The 16,590-nt window shown below is 43.1% G+C and overlaps 1 protein-coding gene across 4 annotated transcripts in view; it reads left to right on the forward strand.

Annotated features, from left to right (window-relative positions):
• Positions 1-16,590, forward strand: part of SHANK3 (SH3 and multiple ankyrin repeat domains 3) — a 614,328-nt gene that overhangs the window by 312,516 nt on the left and 285,222 nt on the right. For all 4 annotated transcript variants that reach the window (XM_069765494.1, XM_069765495.1, XM_069765496.1 and 1 more), the window contains exons 4-5: positions 5,168-5,371; positions 7,095-7,166. In XM_069765494.1, the coding sequence (XP_069621595.1) occupies positions 5,168-5,371; positions 7,095-7,166 (276 nt within the window). The remainder of the gene's footprint in view (positions 1-5,167; positions 5,372-7,094; positions 7,167-16,590) is intronic.

A 16,590-nucleotide genomic window follows, 5' to 3' on the forward strand; every position in this document is an offset into this window, starting at 1 on the left:
GTGGGAGAAGCACGGCATTCTTCCTCCTGTTCTCTCTGTGCTACAGAGGCGTTGGAATATGAAGTATGTCAGTAAGTCATGATATAGTGGATACTATGGCACATTGTGTTCCCTACAGGAGGACTGTATTCGCGAGGCTGCCGTTGTCTCAGGTGCGTGGGTGTCCTGATAATCTGGGAATTTCTGTGATTCTGAGCTGGCTCTGACCTGTCTCACTGTATGAAAAGAGTGAGGTTTATATGGTTACACAAACCATTATAAGATCATGAGAGGAGATGCCACACAATACTAATTAAAGCTAAAGAATGGAAAATCTAAAAACTTATTACTATGTATTACTATCAGCGACAGTTCTCAATCATCTGCATAAAGATCAGGATTTTACCTTACGGCTGGATTAATGATAGACGCTTGGTAGTCAGCATGCCTATTATATATTGGTGTACAGTGGATAGTCACTGGCCAATCAAGAAGCTGCAAAAAAGATGCTTAAAGAGAAAAAACTCTTCCCAAACGTGTAAAAAAAAACCTTCAAAACCGCTTTACGAAAAGAAAAACTCCCCAAAGAAGCGGTTTCCACTTGGAAAACGCAATGGCCCCGATGCTTCAATGGAATTTAGCCAAAATTCTGGTGTAAATTGCTTTGAAAAGCCCAAAAAAGTTTGCACAAAACATTGTGCGACTTTTGGCTGTTTCACGCAAGTTTATCCCAGCTCTAGGAAAATGGTTGGAGGGATGGGTTTGGCGGGGCCCTAACGCCACAGCGCATCTACGGTGATTTATGACCAGCTTCCTTACACCAGAAATCTTATTTCAGTCAAAGACTGGAGTAAGATTTTTGGCAAGGTGCAGGAGGCGCACACTACTCATCAAGATGCCCCTGATTCATTAAGTGGCATGGCCTGTTAATGAATCAGTAGCCGCTGACTCCACTCCTCTCCCTCATCAAGCTGACTTAAATCGCTGGTTTAAAAGGCAACAGTGTCAATGTTTTTGACGGTCTCAAAAAAGCTCCACGTGTATATACCATCATCTCATAGGGTACACATACGTTGTCATAGTTGTCTTGATTTGGACATTGTCATTGTGTCCTCTGTATAGCACTCCAGTTATAGTACGGGGCAGTGCGCGCAGTACTAAGTGATCGCTGTGGCTAAATTTAGTAGAATACAGAGCGCTGCTGTTTTTAGAACCTGGGAACACTTTACTTCAATGAGATTTCAATTCATTGTATTGTTCAGTCTGATTGCCACATCTAAATATGAAGTACCAAAGTAAGGCTGTGCACAACAGGGATTGTCCATGTAAAAATACCTTTCAGTGTGCCTAAATTAAGTATATACATATAATCTATACTTTTTTAAGAAAGGATCTGATGATGTCTCAACCTCCCTTGATCCCAGCAGCTTCACTTCTGATTTGTGTTCCATACAGGATCAAGCACGTCGCCGAAACCTGCATGTGTGATTCCAGCCTCACAATGGTCAATCAGTCAGGTTACAGAGTACTTACTAGAATTTGATTCAATTTTGGGATTTGCTGCTTTACACTACGTACGGTGTCATGTAAAAGTTTGGGCACCCCTGGTCAAAATTCCTGTTATTGTGAAATGATCTCTAAAAGGGCTAAAGTTACAGATGACACATTTCCTTTGTATTTTAGGCAACAAAAAATGTATTGTCATTTTTTTCATTTAAAACATTACAGAAAGGAAAATGGGACGATGCAAAAGTTTGGGCACCCTTGGAGATTTGTGTGCTCAGATAACTGTGACCAAGGTTTCAGACCTTAGTTAGCTTGTTAGGGTTTTGGATTGTTCACTATCATTGTTAGGAAAGGTCGGGTGATGCAAACTTCCCAGCTTTATAAAAACCCAGCCTCCTCCAACCTTTTGCCAAAAAAACAGCAGCCATGGACTGTTCTAAGCTAAGGGTGGGGAACCTCAGAGCCGCAGCCTCGGTGACCTATTCAGCCCCCAGGCAGATTCCCGGGCTCCGCAGTGCTGGGGTCGGCACCTGTATTTTGCCATCTGCCGGACCATTAATTTCTTCTTGCTCTGTGAGCACATACATACAGTGTTCACTACTGAATGCTGAGGAGCATGCAAAATGAAAGATTACGTCCTGACACCAGTGCCAGCGTCAGGACGTACTTTGTGGGCGGAGTTAGTGCGCAGTGTGTACGGCCCCCAAAAAATGGTTTAAATATCCAAATAGCCCTTGGCAGAAAAAAGATTACCCAACCTTGGTCTAAGCAGTTGCCTAGCACTCTGAATATGAAAATAGTGGAGGCCCACAATGCACAGAAAGGCTATAAGAAGATAGCAAAGAATTTTCAAGTTGCCCTTTCCTCAGTTCGAATTGTAATTAAAGGGGTGTTCCCATCTCCAAGATGCTATCCCAATATGTAGTAGGTGTAGTAATAATATTAAAAGCAAATACGTCCAATTAGAAATGTGGTATAGTTTTTCTGATTCGCTATGCCTCCTTCTTCATGTGCAGGCATTGCAGGACCTTAGGTATCCATGGTTACGACCACTGATATAGTGACAGTTAGCTAGTTGCTAGTGGTCGCAGCCATGGATACCTAATGTCCTGAAATGTACCTACATATTTGGATAGGATCTTGGAGTTGGGCTGTGTTCACACGTTGTGTTTTTGATGCGGTTTTTCTTATGCAAATTAAAAGCTGCGTTTTACAGTACCAGAAAAAGCTATGAGACTTCAGAAATCTCATGCACACACAGAAATTGAGCTTGGTTTGAGTTGTATACATGCAACATATAAGTGCATGTTCACATTAGCCAATAAAGGGAACCTGTCACCCCAAAATTCGTCTATAAGCTAAGGCCACCGACATCAGGGGCTTATCTACAGTATTCTTTAATGCATTCTGTAATGCTGTAGATAAGCCCCCGATGTTAACTGAAAGATAAGAAAAACAGGTTATATTATACTCACCCAGGGGCGGTCCCGCTGCAGTCCGGGTCCGATAGGCGTCGCGGTCCGATCCGGCGCCTCACATCTTCATACGTTGAAGTCCTTTTCTTTGCTTCCTGCTACGGCTCCGGCTCCCTTTTGAGGGCAGAGCAAAGTACTGCAGTGCGCAGGCGCGCCGGGAGAGGTCTTACAGGAAGAAGACGCCAAGGCCTGGGGAAAAGAGCTGGAGGTTCCAGGGATAGCGAAGTTACCGGGGGGGGGCGCGGGGGGTCTTGAAGGACCCCATTTTTCTCTCCCCTGGTATGCTAGACCATATCGGAGGAGAGAGAAATTAATGGGAAATTGGATTTTTTTTTTTGCGATCTTCGTTGTTCGGTGAATAACGGCGATCACAAGACTGGGGTTGGTAAAAACAGACCTGAATACATGTTTTTCTGACGCTGTGCGGGTGCTATACCCTTATTTCTCAGTGACGTTAAAAAGCAGGGCTGACGAATAAGGCCCCTTAACTGCCGCTGTTAAAAGGCGTATTGTCGGTCGTTAAGGGGTTAAAAAGCTTTCCAAAGCTGAGGTGTCCAGAATTTGGGACCCAGATTTTTGTCTGCCCTTATTTACATAGATCACTTCTGACACATGGTATGGTTAGACATTATTGTTGGACCTTCCCAAATAGGGCCACCTTGCAGATGGTGAGATGGCTTTTATGCTATTTTTTAAACAGTGTTTACTAAGATCCCTATGTTATTTATATGCTCTTTTGCTTTTTACTTATTCAGTTACAGCAGAGTTTATGCTAATTTTGTTTCATGTAGGTTTTGTGAATTGGAAAACTTCTGTGTTTTTGAACACTGCAGCATGTCATTTCTTTCATTGTTTTTGCAGCTCTTTTTCACTCATAGAAGCAATGAGTAAGTGCACAAACACAGCTATCTGGTTTGGATGCGTTTTTGGTGCAAAACTTTAAGGCCGAATGCCCACGATCCGGAACTAGCAGCGCTTTGGACGCAGCGTATGTTCCCTGCATCCAAAGCGCTGCGTTCTATTGAACGTAGGTAAATCCGCATGTGTTCACTGAACCGTGCGGATTTACCGCATTCAATACATTTCTATTGATGTAATTTATTTTGCAGAGACCAGCGTCAATGCAAGAGAAATATACATTCTGCGGTCTTGAAAGACGGTTTCTGTGGGTGATCCACAGGTGACTATGTACACAAGGTGGACATGGGATTTCTAGAAATCCTATCCACTGTGCTGTCACACCTGGCCGCTGTGAGTTTGACGTTGCATAAATACGCAGCGTCAAACCCGCAGCAGTTACTGATCATGGGCACGCACCCTTAGTAAGTTGCATCAAGTTTTTGGGGGGGCATTAAACTTTATCAGCATGCACAAAAGACAATAAAAACGCAGCAAATACGCAGTCAAAAAACACAGAAAAACATTATTTTTGAAAGTAGCTTCTTTACTGCTAAGAGAGAAGATTTTGCTTGCAGAAAAAAAAACGCAGCAAAAATGCAGCGTGTGAACACAGGCTAAGAAATGGCAGTTAACAGGAACAGTGGAGGTCAAGATAAGGTCTGGAAGACCAAGTAATATTTCAGTGAGAGCTGCTCGAAGGATTGCTAAAGAGTCAAATAGGAACCCCCGCTTGATTGCAAAAGACCTTCAGAAAGATTTTTCCAAGTAAGGATGGATGAAAATCTCTCAAACAAGAATTGAAAGACACTTGTCTGCTACAAAAAGCATTCACAAGCTCTCATACTTTCAAAATGGAGTGCTGCTAGGTACTTACCATGCAGGGTGCCCAAACTATTGCATCATCCCATTTTACTTTTTGTAAATTTTAATATGTGAAAGACGAAAACATGTTTTTTAAGTTGCCAACAATTTAGTGTCTTTCATGTATATTGGTGTTTCTCATGAGTAAGTTACATTTTTGGTTCCATACAAATGTCGAGCATGAACCATGAACTTTCAGTCATCTCCATCATACTATGAACGATATGGCTTAGAGTGTCTGAAATGGAGGTTGGATTGAATGTGTTTGTAGATATTTAATGGCTCCAGTGTGAGTTCATGGCTTGTGAATGCGATCGTCTGCTGGATCCATATAGGAAACATTGTTAGCCTGACATTCACCATGTCATATGCTAGTTATCCTGATAAAGCTGAGTTTTATATCTGAAAAGAGTCTAACACTTGATTTTGCTTCTTTCGATGTGTAGAAGTGCCTCCGGCTGAACCCTGATGCTCCGGTTTGGGTGTCCAAACAGCGCATCTTGTGCACTCTAAACCACAGCCTGAAGGACGTTCTAAATTATGGACTCTTCCAGCCAGCATTTAATGGTAGAGCTGGGAAATTCCTTGACGAAGAGCGACTGCTACGGGAATATCCACCTTCTTTGGCCACACCTGTACCCTACCTGGAGGTAAGATCATAGCTTTTTACTTGTCATTATAAAGGATCATGCTTTTGTACAACTTTATATACGGTATATATGTACCGTATGTACTCGAGTATAAGCCGACCCGAGTATAAGCCATCCCCCCTTATTTTGGCACAAAAAAACTGGGAAAACATAATGACTCGAGTATAAGCCTAGGGTGGGAAATGCAGCATCTACTGGTAAATTTCAAAAATAAAAATAGATACCAATAAAAGTAAAATTAATTGAGACATCAGTAGGTTAAGTGTTTTTGAATATCCATATTGAATCAGGAGCCCCATATAATGCTCCATACAGTTCATGATGGGCCCCATAACATTCTCCATACAAAAATACGCCCCATAAGATGCTCCATATTAAAATATACCCCATATAATGCTGCACAAAGGTTAATAACGGCCCCATAAGATGATCCGTAGAAACATTTGCCCCATACAATGCTGCATAAAAGCACCTACTTCCTGGAAAGTGTTCTTCACTTGTGTTGATGTTTTTTTTTTTTTTTTTTTTTTTTACCATGGAAAGGATTCTGTAATCATCCACCACTGTTGTCTTTTGTGGATGTCCAGGCCTGTTTGAGTTCCCAGTCTCACCAGTGCACTCTTTTTTTTTTTTGCAGAATGTACCAAACTTTTGATTTGACCATGACTAACATTTCTGCTATCTCTCTAATGGGTTTCTTCTTTTTTTTCAATGTAATGATGGTCTGTTGCACATCAGTTGAGGGATTCTTTGATCGCATGTTGTGGGTTCACAGCAACAGCTTCCAAATGCAAATGTTTCACCTGGAATCAGCTCCAGACCTTTTACCTGCTTAATTGATTATGGATTAACAAGGGAATAGCCCATGCACCCCATTGCTGAGCTTTTGAGATAATTTTATAATTACTTTTGTTCCTTTAAAAAAGGCAGCTACATATTAAAGAGCTGTAATTTCTAAACCCCTAGTCCAATTAAGATATGAATACCTTCAAATTAAAGCTGAGAGTCTGCACTTTTAGCCCATATTGATTATATAACTGTATCATGAGCATGGTTTGGTAAACAGATAAAATTCCAAAACTTGTGTCACTGTCCAAATATTTCTGGACCTAACTGTATATGTGAATTTAGCTCTTTCATTGACAAGTCCAGAAATACCTTTACATGGCCAGTCTGTTCCTCCATTACTGAGAAATAAGCATTTGAATTGATATGCCGATGAGCCTTTAGATCTGAAGCCTCACCTCACTGCCCAGTGCTTGACTGGTGGTTCCTTTGCCTGAAGACAAATAGCAGGAGGAGGCACCCCTGGGCCGGGGATAGAGCTGGAATGACAGAGGCTTCCAATCTACTATAGTTCTTCAACCTCATTTTCATAGTAATTAAAACTCTGATTTCTCGGTAATGGAGGAACGGACTGGCCATGTAAATGAATTGCTGGACTTGTCATTGAAAGAGCTACATGCACATATAAATAGGAGATAAATACCGTACCTGTTTATCATTGTAAATAAACAAAGCTTAGCTTAGTATTGGCATTGAAGATTTTCTATATGAAAGAATAGGATCGGAATGTACAAATATCAAGAACTGACTGATATTGTGTGAGTGATGGATTTTATATTACATGCTGAGTAGTGCAAGCATATCGTAATGAAACAAATGTACATAAGCACATATATGTTACCTGAACCTGTTTTATCTATGTTTTATATCTTTTTAGTTCCGCTATAAGAGAAGAGTTTACACACAGACGCTACTGGACGACAAACAGTTTGCCAAACTTCACACCAAAGTAAGAGACTGCTTTATAATCTGCTTACATGGTTTATATATTTATAAAGGTGGACAGTTTTCTGTGTCTGTAAGTATCAGGTCCAGAATTTCTCAAATAAAGGGAAATGCAAAGCTCAAAAAAATAATAGATTTGTTTTGAACCCATTGTGTATAGTGTTATTCCTCTTTATTTTTGGTAGAGTACCTAGATCAGGGGTCCCCAACTCCAGGCCTCGAGGGCCGCCAACAGTGCAGGTTTTCAGGATTTCTTTAGTATTGCATCGGTGGTAATGTGATCATCTGCACAGGTGATGATTCCAACCCCTGTGCAATACTAAGGAAATCCTGAAAACCTGCACTGTTGGCGGCCCTCGAGGCCTGGAGTTGGGGACCACTGACCTAGATCTAAGTATTTTGTCAGTTTCAGACAACATGAGTAAGGCTACTTTCACACTGGCGTCGTACGACGCACGTCGCAATGCGTCGTTTTGTAGAAAAAACGCATCCTGCAAAGTTGTCTGCAGGATGCGTTTTTTCTCCATAGGCTTGTATTCGCGACGCATTGCAACGCATTGCCACACTTCGCAACCGTCGTGCGACGGTTGTGTTGTGTTGTGGCGGACCGTCCGCACCAAAAAACGTTGCATGTAACGTTTTTTGGTGCGTTGTGTCCGCCATTTCCGACCGCGCATGCGTGGCCGGAACTCCGCCCCCTTCTCCCCGGAGCTCACAATGGGGCAGCGGATGCATTGTAAAACTGCATCCGCTGCCCCCGTTGTGCTGCGCTTTCACAGCATGCGTCGGTACGTCGCCACAACGCATTGCGTCGTGCGTCGTACGATGCTAGTGTGAAAGTAGCCTAAGTTGATTTGTCATCAGGTTTTTGCAGCCACATCTGAGAGCAGTATAAAGAAGACACAGAGACCCTGATTTTAACATTGCTTATCTACTTGGCATCTTGGTATAGTTTTGATGAAACACTTTGGGCCTGACTCATTAAGACTTAATGATGGGGCGCGCATCTTGCAAGTGCTGTGACTCTTCGCCAGAAATGTACTCTAGTCAAGAACTGGAGTACATTTTTTGGTTAAATTTATGCCACTAAAATGGCCTATCTTTTCATGAATTAAACAGGCAGACATAGCCACTCTGTTCTCCCCGTGCTCTGCCCATTTTGGCTAAAACACCAAAAGTCGTAGAGTTTTTGTGCATCTTCTGAGTTATTAAGGTGTTTTACTCCCGAAAACTGGCAAAAACATCTTAAAGGGGTTGTCTTACTAACAAAGTACATTTTCATTATTAGATTTTGGAATAAATAATAAGTTCCACAGTTAGATGTGTTATAAAAATGTTCCTGTGCTGAGATAATCTTATAAATGTGTCCCTGCTACGTACTGTGTAATGGCCGTGTTCGGTCTAACTGTTCAGGAACATGGCTAGGGTAGAAATATACAATTTGATAAGCAAGTATACAGATGAAACAGCAGGGCCTGGCAGTTGCTACTTTCTGAGGTAATACATTTTCCTGTCTGTTTTACCAAAGTACTGAGTATTTTTGCGGTGTCACCAGTCCTGCTCATCATAAATCAAGTAGTTGAGATAAAAGCTCAGCGGCTGGTAGAGTTCCTACCTCACTGACTTGAGTTATGATGAGCTCAGAGGACTGGAGATGTGGGAAAAAACTCACTCCTGTTTTATCTCCGTGTGTGAAATGTGTCAACTCAGCAAGGAAAATGTGTTACCTCAGGAAGGGAAATGTGTTACCTAAGGAAGGAAAATGTTTTACCTCATGCAGGGAAATGTTTTACCTCTGGAAGGGGAATGATTTACCTCAGGAAGGGAAATGTGTGAAGGGAAGTGTTACCTCAGGCAGTGAAATGTGTTGCCTCAGGATGGGATATGTGTTACCTCAGGCAGTAAAAAATTTTACCTCAGGAAGGGAAGTGTGAAACCTCAAGAAGGGAAATGTTACCTCAGGCAAGCAAATGTTACCTCAGGAAAAAAAATATGTTACCTAAGGCAGTGAAATGTGTTACCTCAGGCAAGAAAATGTGTTACCTCAGGCAGTGAAATGTGTTACCTCAGTCAGGGAAATGTGTTACCTCTGGATGGGATATGTGTTAGCTCAGGCAGTGAAATATTTTATCTCAGGAAGGGAAGTGTGTTACCTCAGGAATGGAAATATGTTACCACAGGCAAGGATGCACAATAAAAAATTATATTGTGGCACCGTGTTAGCCAGAAAAGTCGATAGAAATACTTTTATACCCAAAAATTACAAAAGTATTCTCAGAGTGATACCTTTTCTGGCTATCAAGAAAAAATATATTTGCAAGCTTTTAAGCTCACAATGGCTCCTTCTCCAGGCAGGAAATATGTTACCTCAGGAAGACAAATATGTTTCCTCAGGCAAGGAAGTACAGTATATTACCTTAGAAAGCAGCAGCTGTGAGCTCCTGCTATTTCGTCTATCATAAGTGATTTGTACTTCCTCCCCTCGGCCTGGAGTTGTTGGTATCTGCCGACCACGAAATGGAGCAACTATTCATGTTGAGACATAGCCATTAAACATTAAATAGCAGGGTCACATTTATAAGATTATCTCAGCACAGATAATTTTTTTAAAACATCCATTTGTGGAACTTGTTATTATTCTTCCAAGATCTATTGAATAAAATGTACTTTCATTGTTGGCCATCTACTTTAATGAATCGGGGGTCTTTATCTGCTAGCACTCTCAATAATTGCTCTCTTGCCACTGATTATCAGCTTTCTGAATATGTATAGCGTAAGAAGACAAATGTCAATCAGTAATACTGGCGGGGATAGACTGAGCGAACAACTGACAGGATGAGCAGATAAAACAGTGATATTATGAAAACTAGAGCAAGGAACCCAGGAAGTGACCGACGACTAGAATCAAGGTCTCTGCCCTTATATTATGCTGCTCTCTATAAAACCTGAGAGAGATTCCCTTTATACATGTTCAGCATAGATGTGCCACCTAAAAAAGCACACACTCATTGCCGTCCCTGAAGGGCTAACGCACTTGACTGTAATATACTGTAGTTCCATAGTGAAGAGACATAATATGGAACCGATACACTTCTATGGGACTCTGCTGTTTCTTTGTCTTTCAATTATGGAGGTATGTAGGTGACTTTTTCTATAGGATTTTGTAATATTAACCCCTTCCCGACCTTTGACGCCACGTAGGCGTCATGAAAGTCGGTGCCATTCCGACCCATGACGCCTATGCGGCGTCATGGAAAGATCGCGTCCCTGCAGATCGGGTGAAAGGGTTAACTCCCATTTCACCCGATCTGCAGGGACAGGGGGAGTGGTAGTTTAGCCCAGGGGGGGTGGCTTCACCCCCTCGTGGCTACGATCGCTCTGATTGGCTGTTGAAAGTGAAACTGCCAATCAGAGCGATTTGTAATATTTCACCCATTATAACGGGTGAAATATTACAATCCAGCCATGGCCGATGCTGAAATATCATCGGCCATGGCTGGAAATACTAGTGTGCCCCCACCCCACCCCTCCGATCGCCCCCCCACCCCCCCGATCTGGCCGGTACACTGCTCCGGCTCCCCTCCGTCCAGTGCTCCGCTCCCCCCCGTGCTCGTGTCCGCTCCCCCCGTGCTCCAATCACCCCCCCGTGCTCCAATCACCCCCCCTGCACTCCGATCCACCCCCCCGTGCTCCGTTCCACCCCCCCGTGCTCCATTCCAGCCCCCCCGTGCTCCGTTCCACGCCCCCCGCGCTCCGTTCCACCCCTCCCGCGCTCCGATTCCCCCCCCCGTGCTCCGATCCCCCCCCCCGTGCTCCGATCCCCCCCCCGTTGGCCCCCCCCCACCCTATCATACTTACCGATCCAGCCGTGGTCCCGTCCGTCTTCTCCCGGGCGCCGCCATCTTCCAAAATGGCGGGCGCATGCGCAGTGCGCCCGCCGAATCTGCCGGCCGGCAGATTCGTTCCAAAGTGCATTTTGATCACTGAGATATAATCTATCTCAGTGATCAAAATAAAAAAAATAATAAATGACCCCCCCCCTTTGTCACCCCCATAGGTAGGGACAATAAAAAAATAAAGAAATTTTTTTTTTTCCACTAATGTTAGAATAGGGTTAGGGTAAGGGGTAGGGTTAGGGTTAGGGTTAGGGTTAGGGCTAGGGGTAGGGGTAGGGTTAGGGGTAGGGGTAGGGGTAGGGTTAGGGGTAGGGTTAGGGGTAGGGTTAGGGTTAGGGGTAGGGTTAGGGCTAGGGTTAGGGTTAGGAATGTGCACACGTATTCTGGTCCTCTGCGGATTTTTCCGCTGCGGATTTGATAAATCCGCAGTGCTAAACCGCTGCGGATTTATGGCGGATTTACCGCGTTTTTTTCTGCGCATTTCACTGCGGTTTTACAATTGCGATTTTCTATTGGAGCAGTTGTAAAACCGCTGCGGAATCCGCACAAAGAAGTGACATGCTGCGGAATGTAAACCGCTGCGTTTCCGTGCAGTTTTTCCGCAGCATGTGTACAGCGATTTTTGTTTCCCATAGGTTTACATTGAACTGTACACTCATGGGAAACTGCTGCGGACCCGCAGCGTGTGCACATACCTTTAGAATTAGGCTATGTGCACACGGTGCGGATTTGGCTGCGGATTCGCAGCAGTGTTCCATCAGGTTTACAGTACCATGTAAACATATGAAAAACCAAATCCGCTGTGCCCATGGTGCGGAAAATACCGCGCGGGAACGCTGCGTTGTATTTTCCGCAGCATGTCAATTCTTTGTGCGGATTCCGCAGCGTTTTACACCTGTTCCTCAATAGGAATCCGCAGGTGAAATCCGCACAAAAAACACTGGAAATCCGCGGAAAATCCGCAGGTAAAACACAGTGCCTTTTACCCGCCGATTTTTCAAAAATGGTGCGGAAATATCTCACACGAATCCGCAACGTGGGCACATAGCCTTAGGGTTAGGGTTGGAATTAGGGTTGTGGTTAGGGTTAGGGGTGTGTTGGGGTTAGGGTTGTGATTAGGATTATGGCTACAGTTGGGATTAGGGTTAGGGGTGTGTTGGGGTTAGTGTTGTGATTAGGGTTATGGCTACAGTTGGGATTAGGGTTAGGGGTGTGTTGGGGTTAGTGTTGGAGTTAGAATTGAGGGGTTACCACTGTTTAGGCACATCAGGGGTCTCCAAACGCAACATGGCGCCACCATTGATTCCAGCCAATCTCGTATTCAAAAAGTCAAATGGTGCTCCCTCACTTCCGAGCCCTGACGTGTGCCCAAACAGTGGTTTACCCCCACATATGGGGTACCAGCATACTCAGGACAAACTGCGCAACAATTACTGGGGTCCAATTTCTCCTGTTACCCTTGTGAATCTAAAAAAATGCTTGCTAAAACATAATTTTTGAGGAAAGAAAAATGATTTTTTATTTTCACGGCTCTGCGTTGTAAACGTCTGTGAAGCACTTGGGGGTTCAAAGTGCTCACCACATATCTAGATAAGTTCCTTGGGGGGTCTAGTTTCTAAAATGGGGTCACTTGTGGGGGGTCTCTACTGTTTAGGCACACCAGGGGCTCTGCAAACGCAACGTGACACCCGCAGACCATTCCATCAAAGTCTGCATTTCAAAAGTCACTACTTCCCTTCTGAGCCCCGACGTGTGCCCAAACAGTGGTTTACCCCCACATATGGGGTATCAGCGTACTCAGGAGAAACTGGACAACAACTTTTGGGGTCCAATTTCTCCTGTAACCCTTGGGAAAATAAAAAATTCTGGGCTAAATAATTATTTTTGAGGAAAGAAAACGTATTTATTATTTTCACGGCTCTGCATTATAAACTTCTATGAAGCACTTGGGGGTTCAAAGTGCTCACCACACATCTAGATAAGTTCCTTTCAGGGTCTAGTTTCCAAAATGGGGTCACTTGTGGGGGGTTTCTACTGTTTAGGCACATCAGGGGCTCTGCAAACGCAACCTGACGCCCGCAGAGCATTCCATCAAAGTCTGCATTTCAAAACGTCACTACTTCAATTCCGAGCCCCGGCATGTGCCCAAACAGTAGTTTACCCCCACATATGGGGTATCACCGTACTCAGGAGAAACTGGACAACAACTTTTGGGGTCAAATTTCTCCTGTTACCCTTGGGAAAATTAAAAAATTCTGGGCTAAATAATTATTTTTGAGGAAAGAAAACGTATTTATTATTTTCACGGCTCTGCATTATAAACTTCTATGAAGCACTTGGGGGTTCAAAGTGCTCACCACACATCTAGATAAGTTCCTTTGGGGGTCTAGTTTCCAAAATGGGGTCACTTGTGGGGGGTTTCTACTGTTAAGCCACATCAGGGGCTCTGCAAACGCAACGTGACGCCCACAGAGCATTCCATCAAAGTCTGCATTTCAAAACGTCACTACTTCACTTCCGAGCCCCGGCATGTGCCCAAACAGTGATTTACCCCCACATATGGGGTATCAGCGTACTCAGGAGAAACTGGACAACAACTTTTGGGGTCAAATTTCTCCTGTTACCCTTGGGAAAATAAAAAATTGCAGGCTAAAAGATCATTTTTGAGAAAATAATTTTTTTTTTTATTTTCATGGCTCTGCGTTATAAACTTCTGTGAAGCACTTGGGGGTTCAAAGTCCTCACCACACATCTAGATTAGTTCCTTTGGGGGTCTAGTTTCCAAAATGGTGTCATTTCTGGGGGATCTCCAATGTTTAAGCACACAGGGGCTCTCCAAACGTGACATGGTGTCCGCTAATGATTGGAGCTAATTTTCCATTTAAAAAGCCAAATGGCGTGCCATCCCTTCCGAGCCCTGCCGTGCGCCCAAACAGTGGTTTACCCCCACATATGGGGTATCAGCGTACTCAGGACAAACTGGACAACAATATTTGGGGTCCAATTTCTCCCATTATCCTTGGCAAAATAGGAAATTCCAGGCTAAAAAATCATTTTTGAGGAAAGAAAAATTATTTTTTATTTTCATGGCTCTGCGTTATAAACTTCTGTGAAGCACCTGGGGGTTTAAAGTGCTCAATATGCATCTAGATAAGTTCCTTGGGGGGTCTAGTTTCCAAAATGGGGTCACTTGTGGGGGAGCTCCAATGTTTAGGCACACAGGGGGCTCTCCAAACGCGACATGGTGTCCGCTAACAATTGGAGCTAATTTTCCATTCAAAAAGTCAAATGGCGCGCCTTCCCTTCCGAGCCCTGCCGTGTGCCCAAACAGTGGTTTACCCCCACATATGAGGTATCGGCGTACTCGGGAGAAATTGCCCAACAAATTTTATGATCCATTTTATCCTACTGCCCATGTGAAAATGAAAAAATTGAGGCGAAAATAATTTTTTTGTGAAAAAAAAGTACTTTTTCATTTTTACAGATCAATTTGTGAAGCACCTGAGGGTTTAAAGTGCTCACTAGGCAACTAAATAAGTTCCTTGGGGGGTCTAGTTTCCAAAATGGGGTCACTTGTGGGGGAGCGCCAATGTTTAGGCACACAGGAGCTATCCAAACGCGACATGGTGTCCGCTAACGATGGAAATAATTTTTCATTCAAAAAGTCAAATGGCGCTCCTTCCCTTCCGAGCCTTACCATGTGCCCAAACAGTGGTTTACCCCCACATGTGAGGTATTGGTGTACTCAGGAGAAATTGCCCAACACATTTTAGGATCCATTTTATCCTGTTGCCCATGTGAAAATGAAAAAATTGAGGCTAAAAGAATTTTTTTGTGAAAAAAAAGTACTTTTTCATTTTTACGGATCAATTTGTGAAGCACCTGGGGGTTCAAAGTGCTCACTATGCATCTAGATAAGTTCCTTGGGGCGTCTAGTTTCCAAAATGGGGTCATTTGTGGGGGAGCTCCAATTTTTAGGCACACGGGGGCTCTCCAAACGTGACATGGTGTCCGCTAAAGAGTGGAGCCAATTTTTGATTCAAAAAGTCAAATGGCGCGCCTTCCCTTCCAAGCCCTGCCGTGCGCCCAAACAGTGGTTTACCCCCACATATGAGGTATCAGCGTACTCAGGACAAATTGGACAACAACTTTCGTGGTTCAGTTTCTCCTTTTACCATTGGGAAAATAAAAAAATTGTTGCTAAAAGATAATTTTTGTGACTAAAAAGTTAAATGTTCATTTTTTCCTTCCATGTTGCTTCTGCTGCTGTGAAGCACCTGAAGGGTTAATAAACTTCTTGAATGTGGTTTTGAGTACCTTGAGGGGTGCAGTTTTTAGAATGGTGTCACTTTTGGGTATTTTCAGCCATATAGACCCCTCAAACTGACTTCAAATGTGAGGTGGTCCCTAAAAAAAATGGTTTTGTAAATTTCGTTGTAAAAATGACAAATCGCTGGTCAAATTTTAACCCTTATAACTTCCTAACAAAAAAAAATTTTGTTTCCAAAATTGTGCTGATGTAAAGTAAACATGTGGGAAATGTTATTTATTAACTATTTTGTGTCACATATCTCTCTGGTTTAACAGAATAAAAATTCAAAATGTGAAAATTGCGAAATTTTCAAAATTTTCGCCAAATTTCCGTGTTTATCACAAATAAATGCAGAATTTATTGACCTAAATTTACCACTAACATGAAGCCCAATATGTCACGAAAAAACAATCTCAGAACCGCTAGGATCCGTTGAAGCGTTCCTGAGTTATTACCTCATAAAGGGACACTGGTCAGAATTGCAAAAAACGGCAAGGTCTTTAAGGTCAAAATAGGCTGGGTCTTGAAGGGGTTAAGTCCTGTAATGGATACTGTGCTTAGTGGATGTTATTATGTAGTGCTGTACAGAGACTCCATGATACACCATGATGCAGTGCCAGATCCGACATACAGCTGATACCAACAGTTCCCTACTAAGGCTATGTGCACACGTCAGGATTCTTTGCAGAAATTTCCTGAACAAAACCAGACTTTTTATGCAGGAAATCTGCATGCGTTTTTTGCGCGGATTTTTTGCTTTTTTTTTTCCGGAGCTTCCCAATGCATTAAATAGTGGGAAATCTGCGAAAAATCCGCAAAATTAATGAACATGCTGCATATTTTACCGTGATGCATTTTTGTGTGGAAAAAAGCTCAACATGTGCACAAAAATTGCGGAATGCATTCTATTAATAGGATGCTTAATGCATGCGTTTTTGTCGCGGTTTTATTGCGTTTTTATAGCGGAAAAAAGCGTGAAAAATCTGGAACATGTGCACACAGCCTTACCGTATTGAATTAATGGAATCTATCGGGATCTATCAAGGTGTCCATAGTTTTGATATCAAAATAGCACTGCATAAATGGTTCTGTTTTCCATTAATCTTGAATGAATCTGCGTTGGAGGCTCTTAACAAACCCTCTGATGGGGATGAATTCAGTCTGAGTCATGTTTGTGTTGCTACATGCTGCAGAGTATGTACCAATTTTTCTACATATGG

The sequence above is a fragment of the Ranitomeya imitator genome, chromosome 4 (assembly GCF_032444005.1).
Source record: "Ranitomeya imitator isolate aRanImi1 chromosome 4, aRanImi1.pri, whole genome shotgun sequence".
In the NCBI taxonomy this organism is placed as follows: Eukaryota; Metazoa; Chordata; class Amphibia; order Anura; family Dendrobatidae; genus Ranitomeya; species Ranitomeya imitator.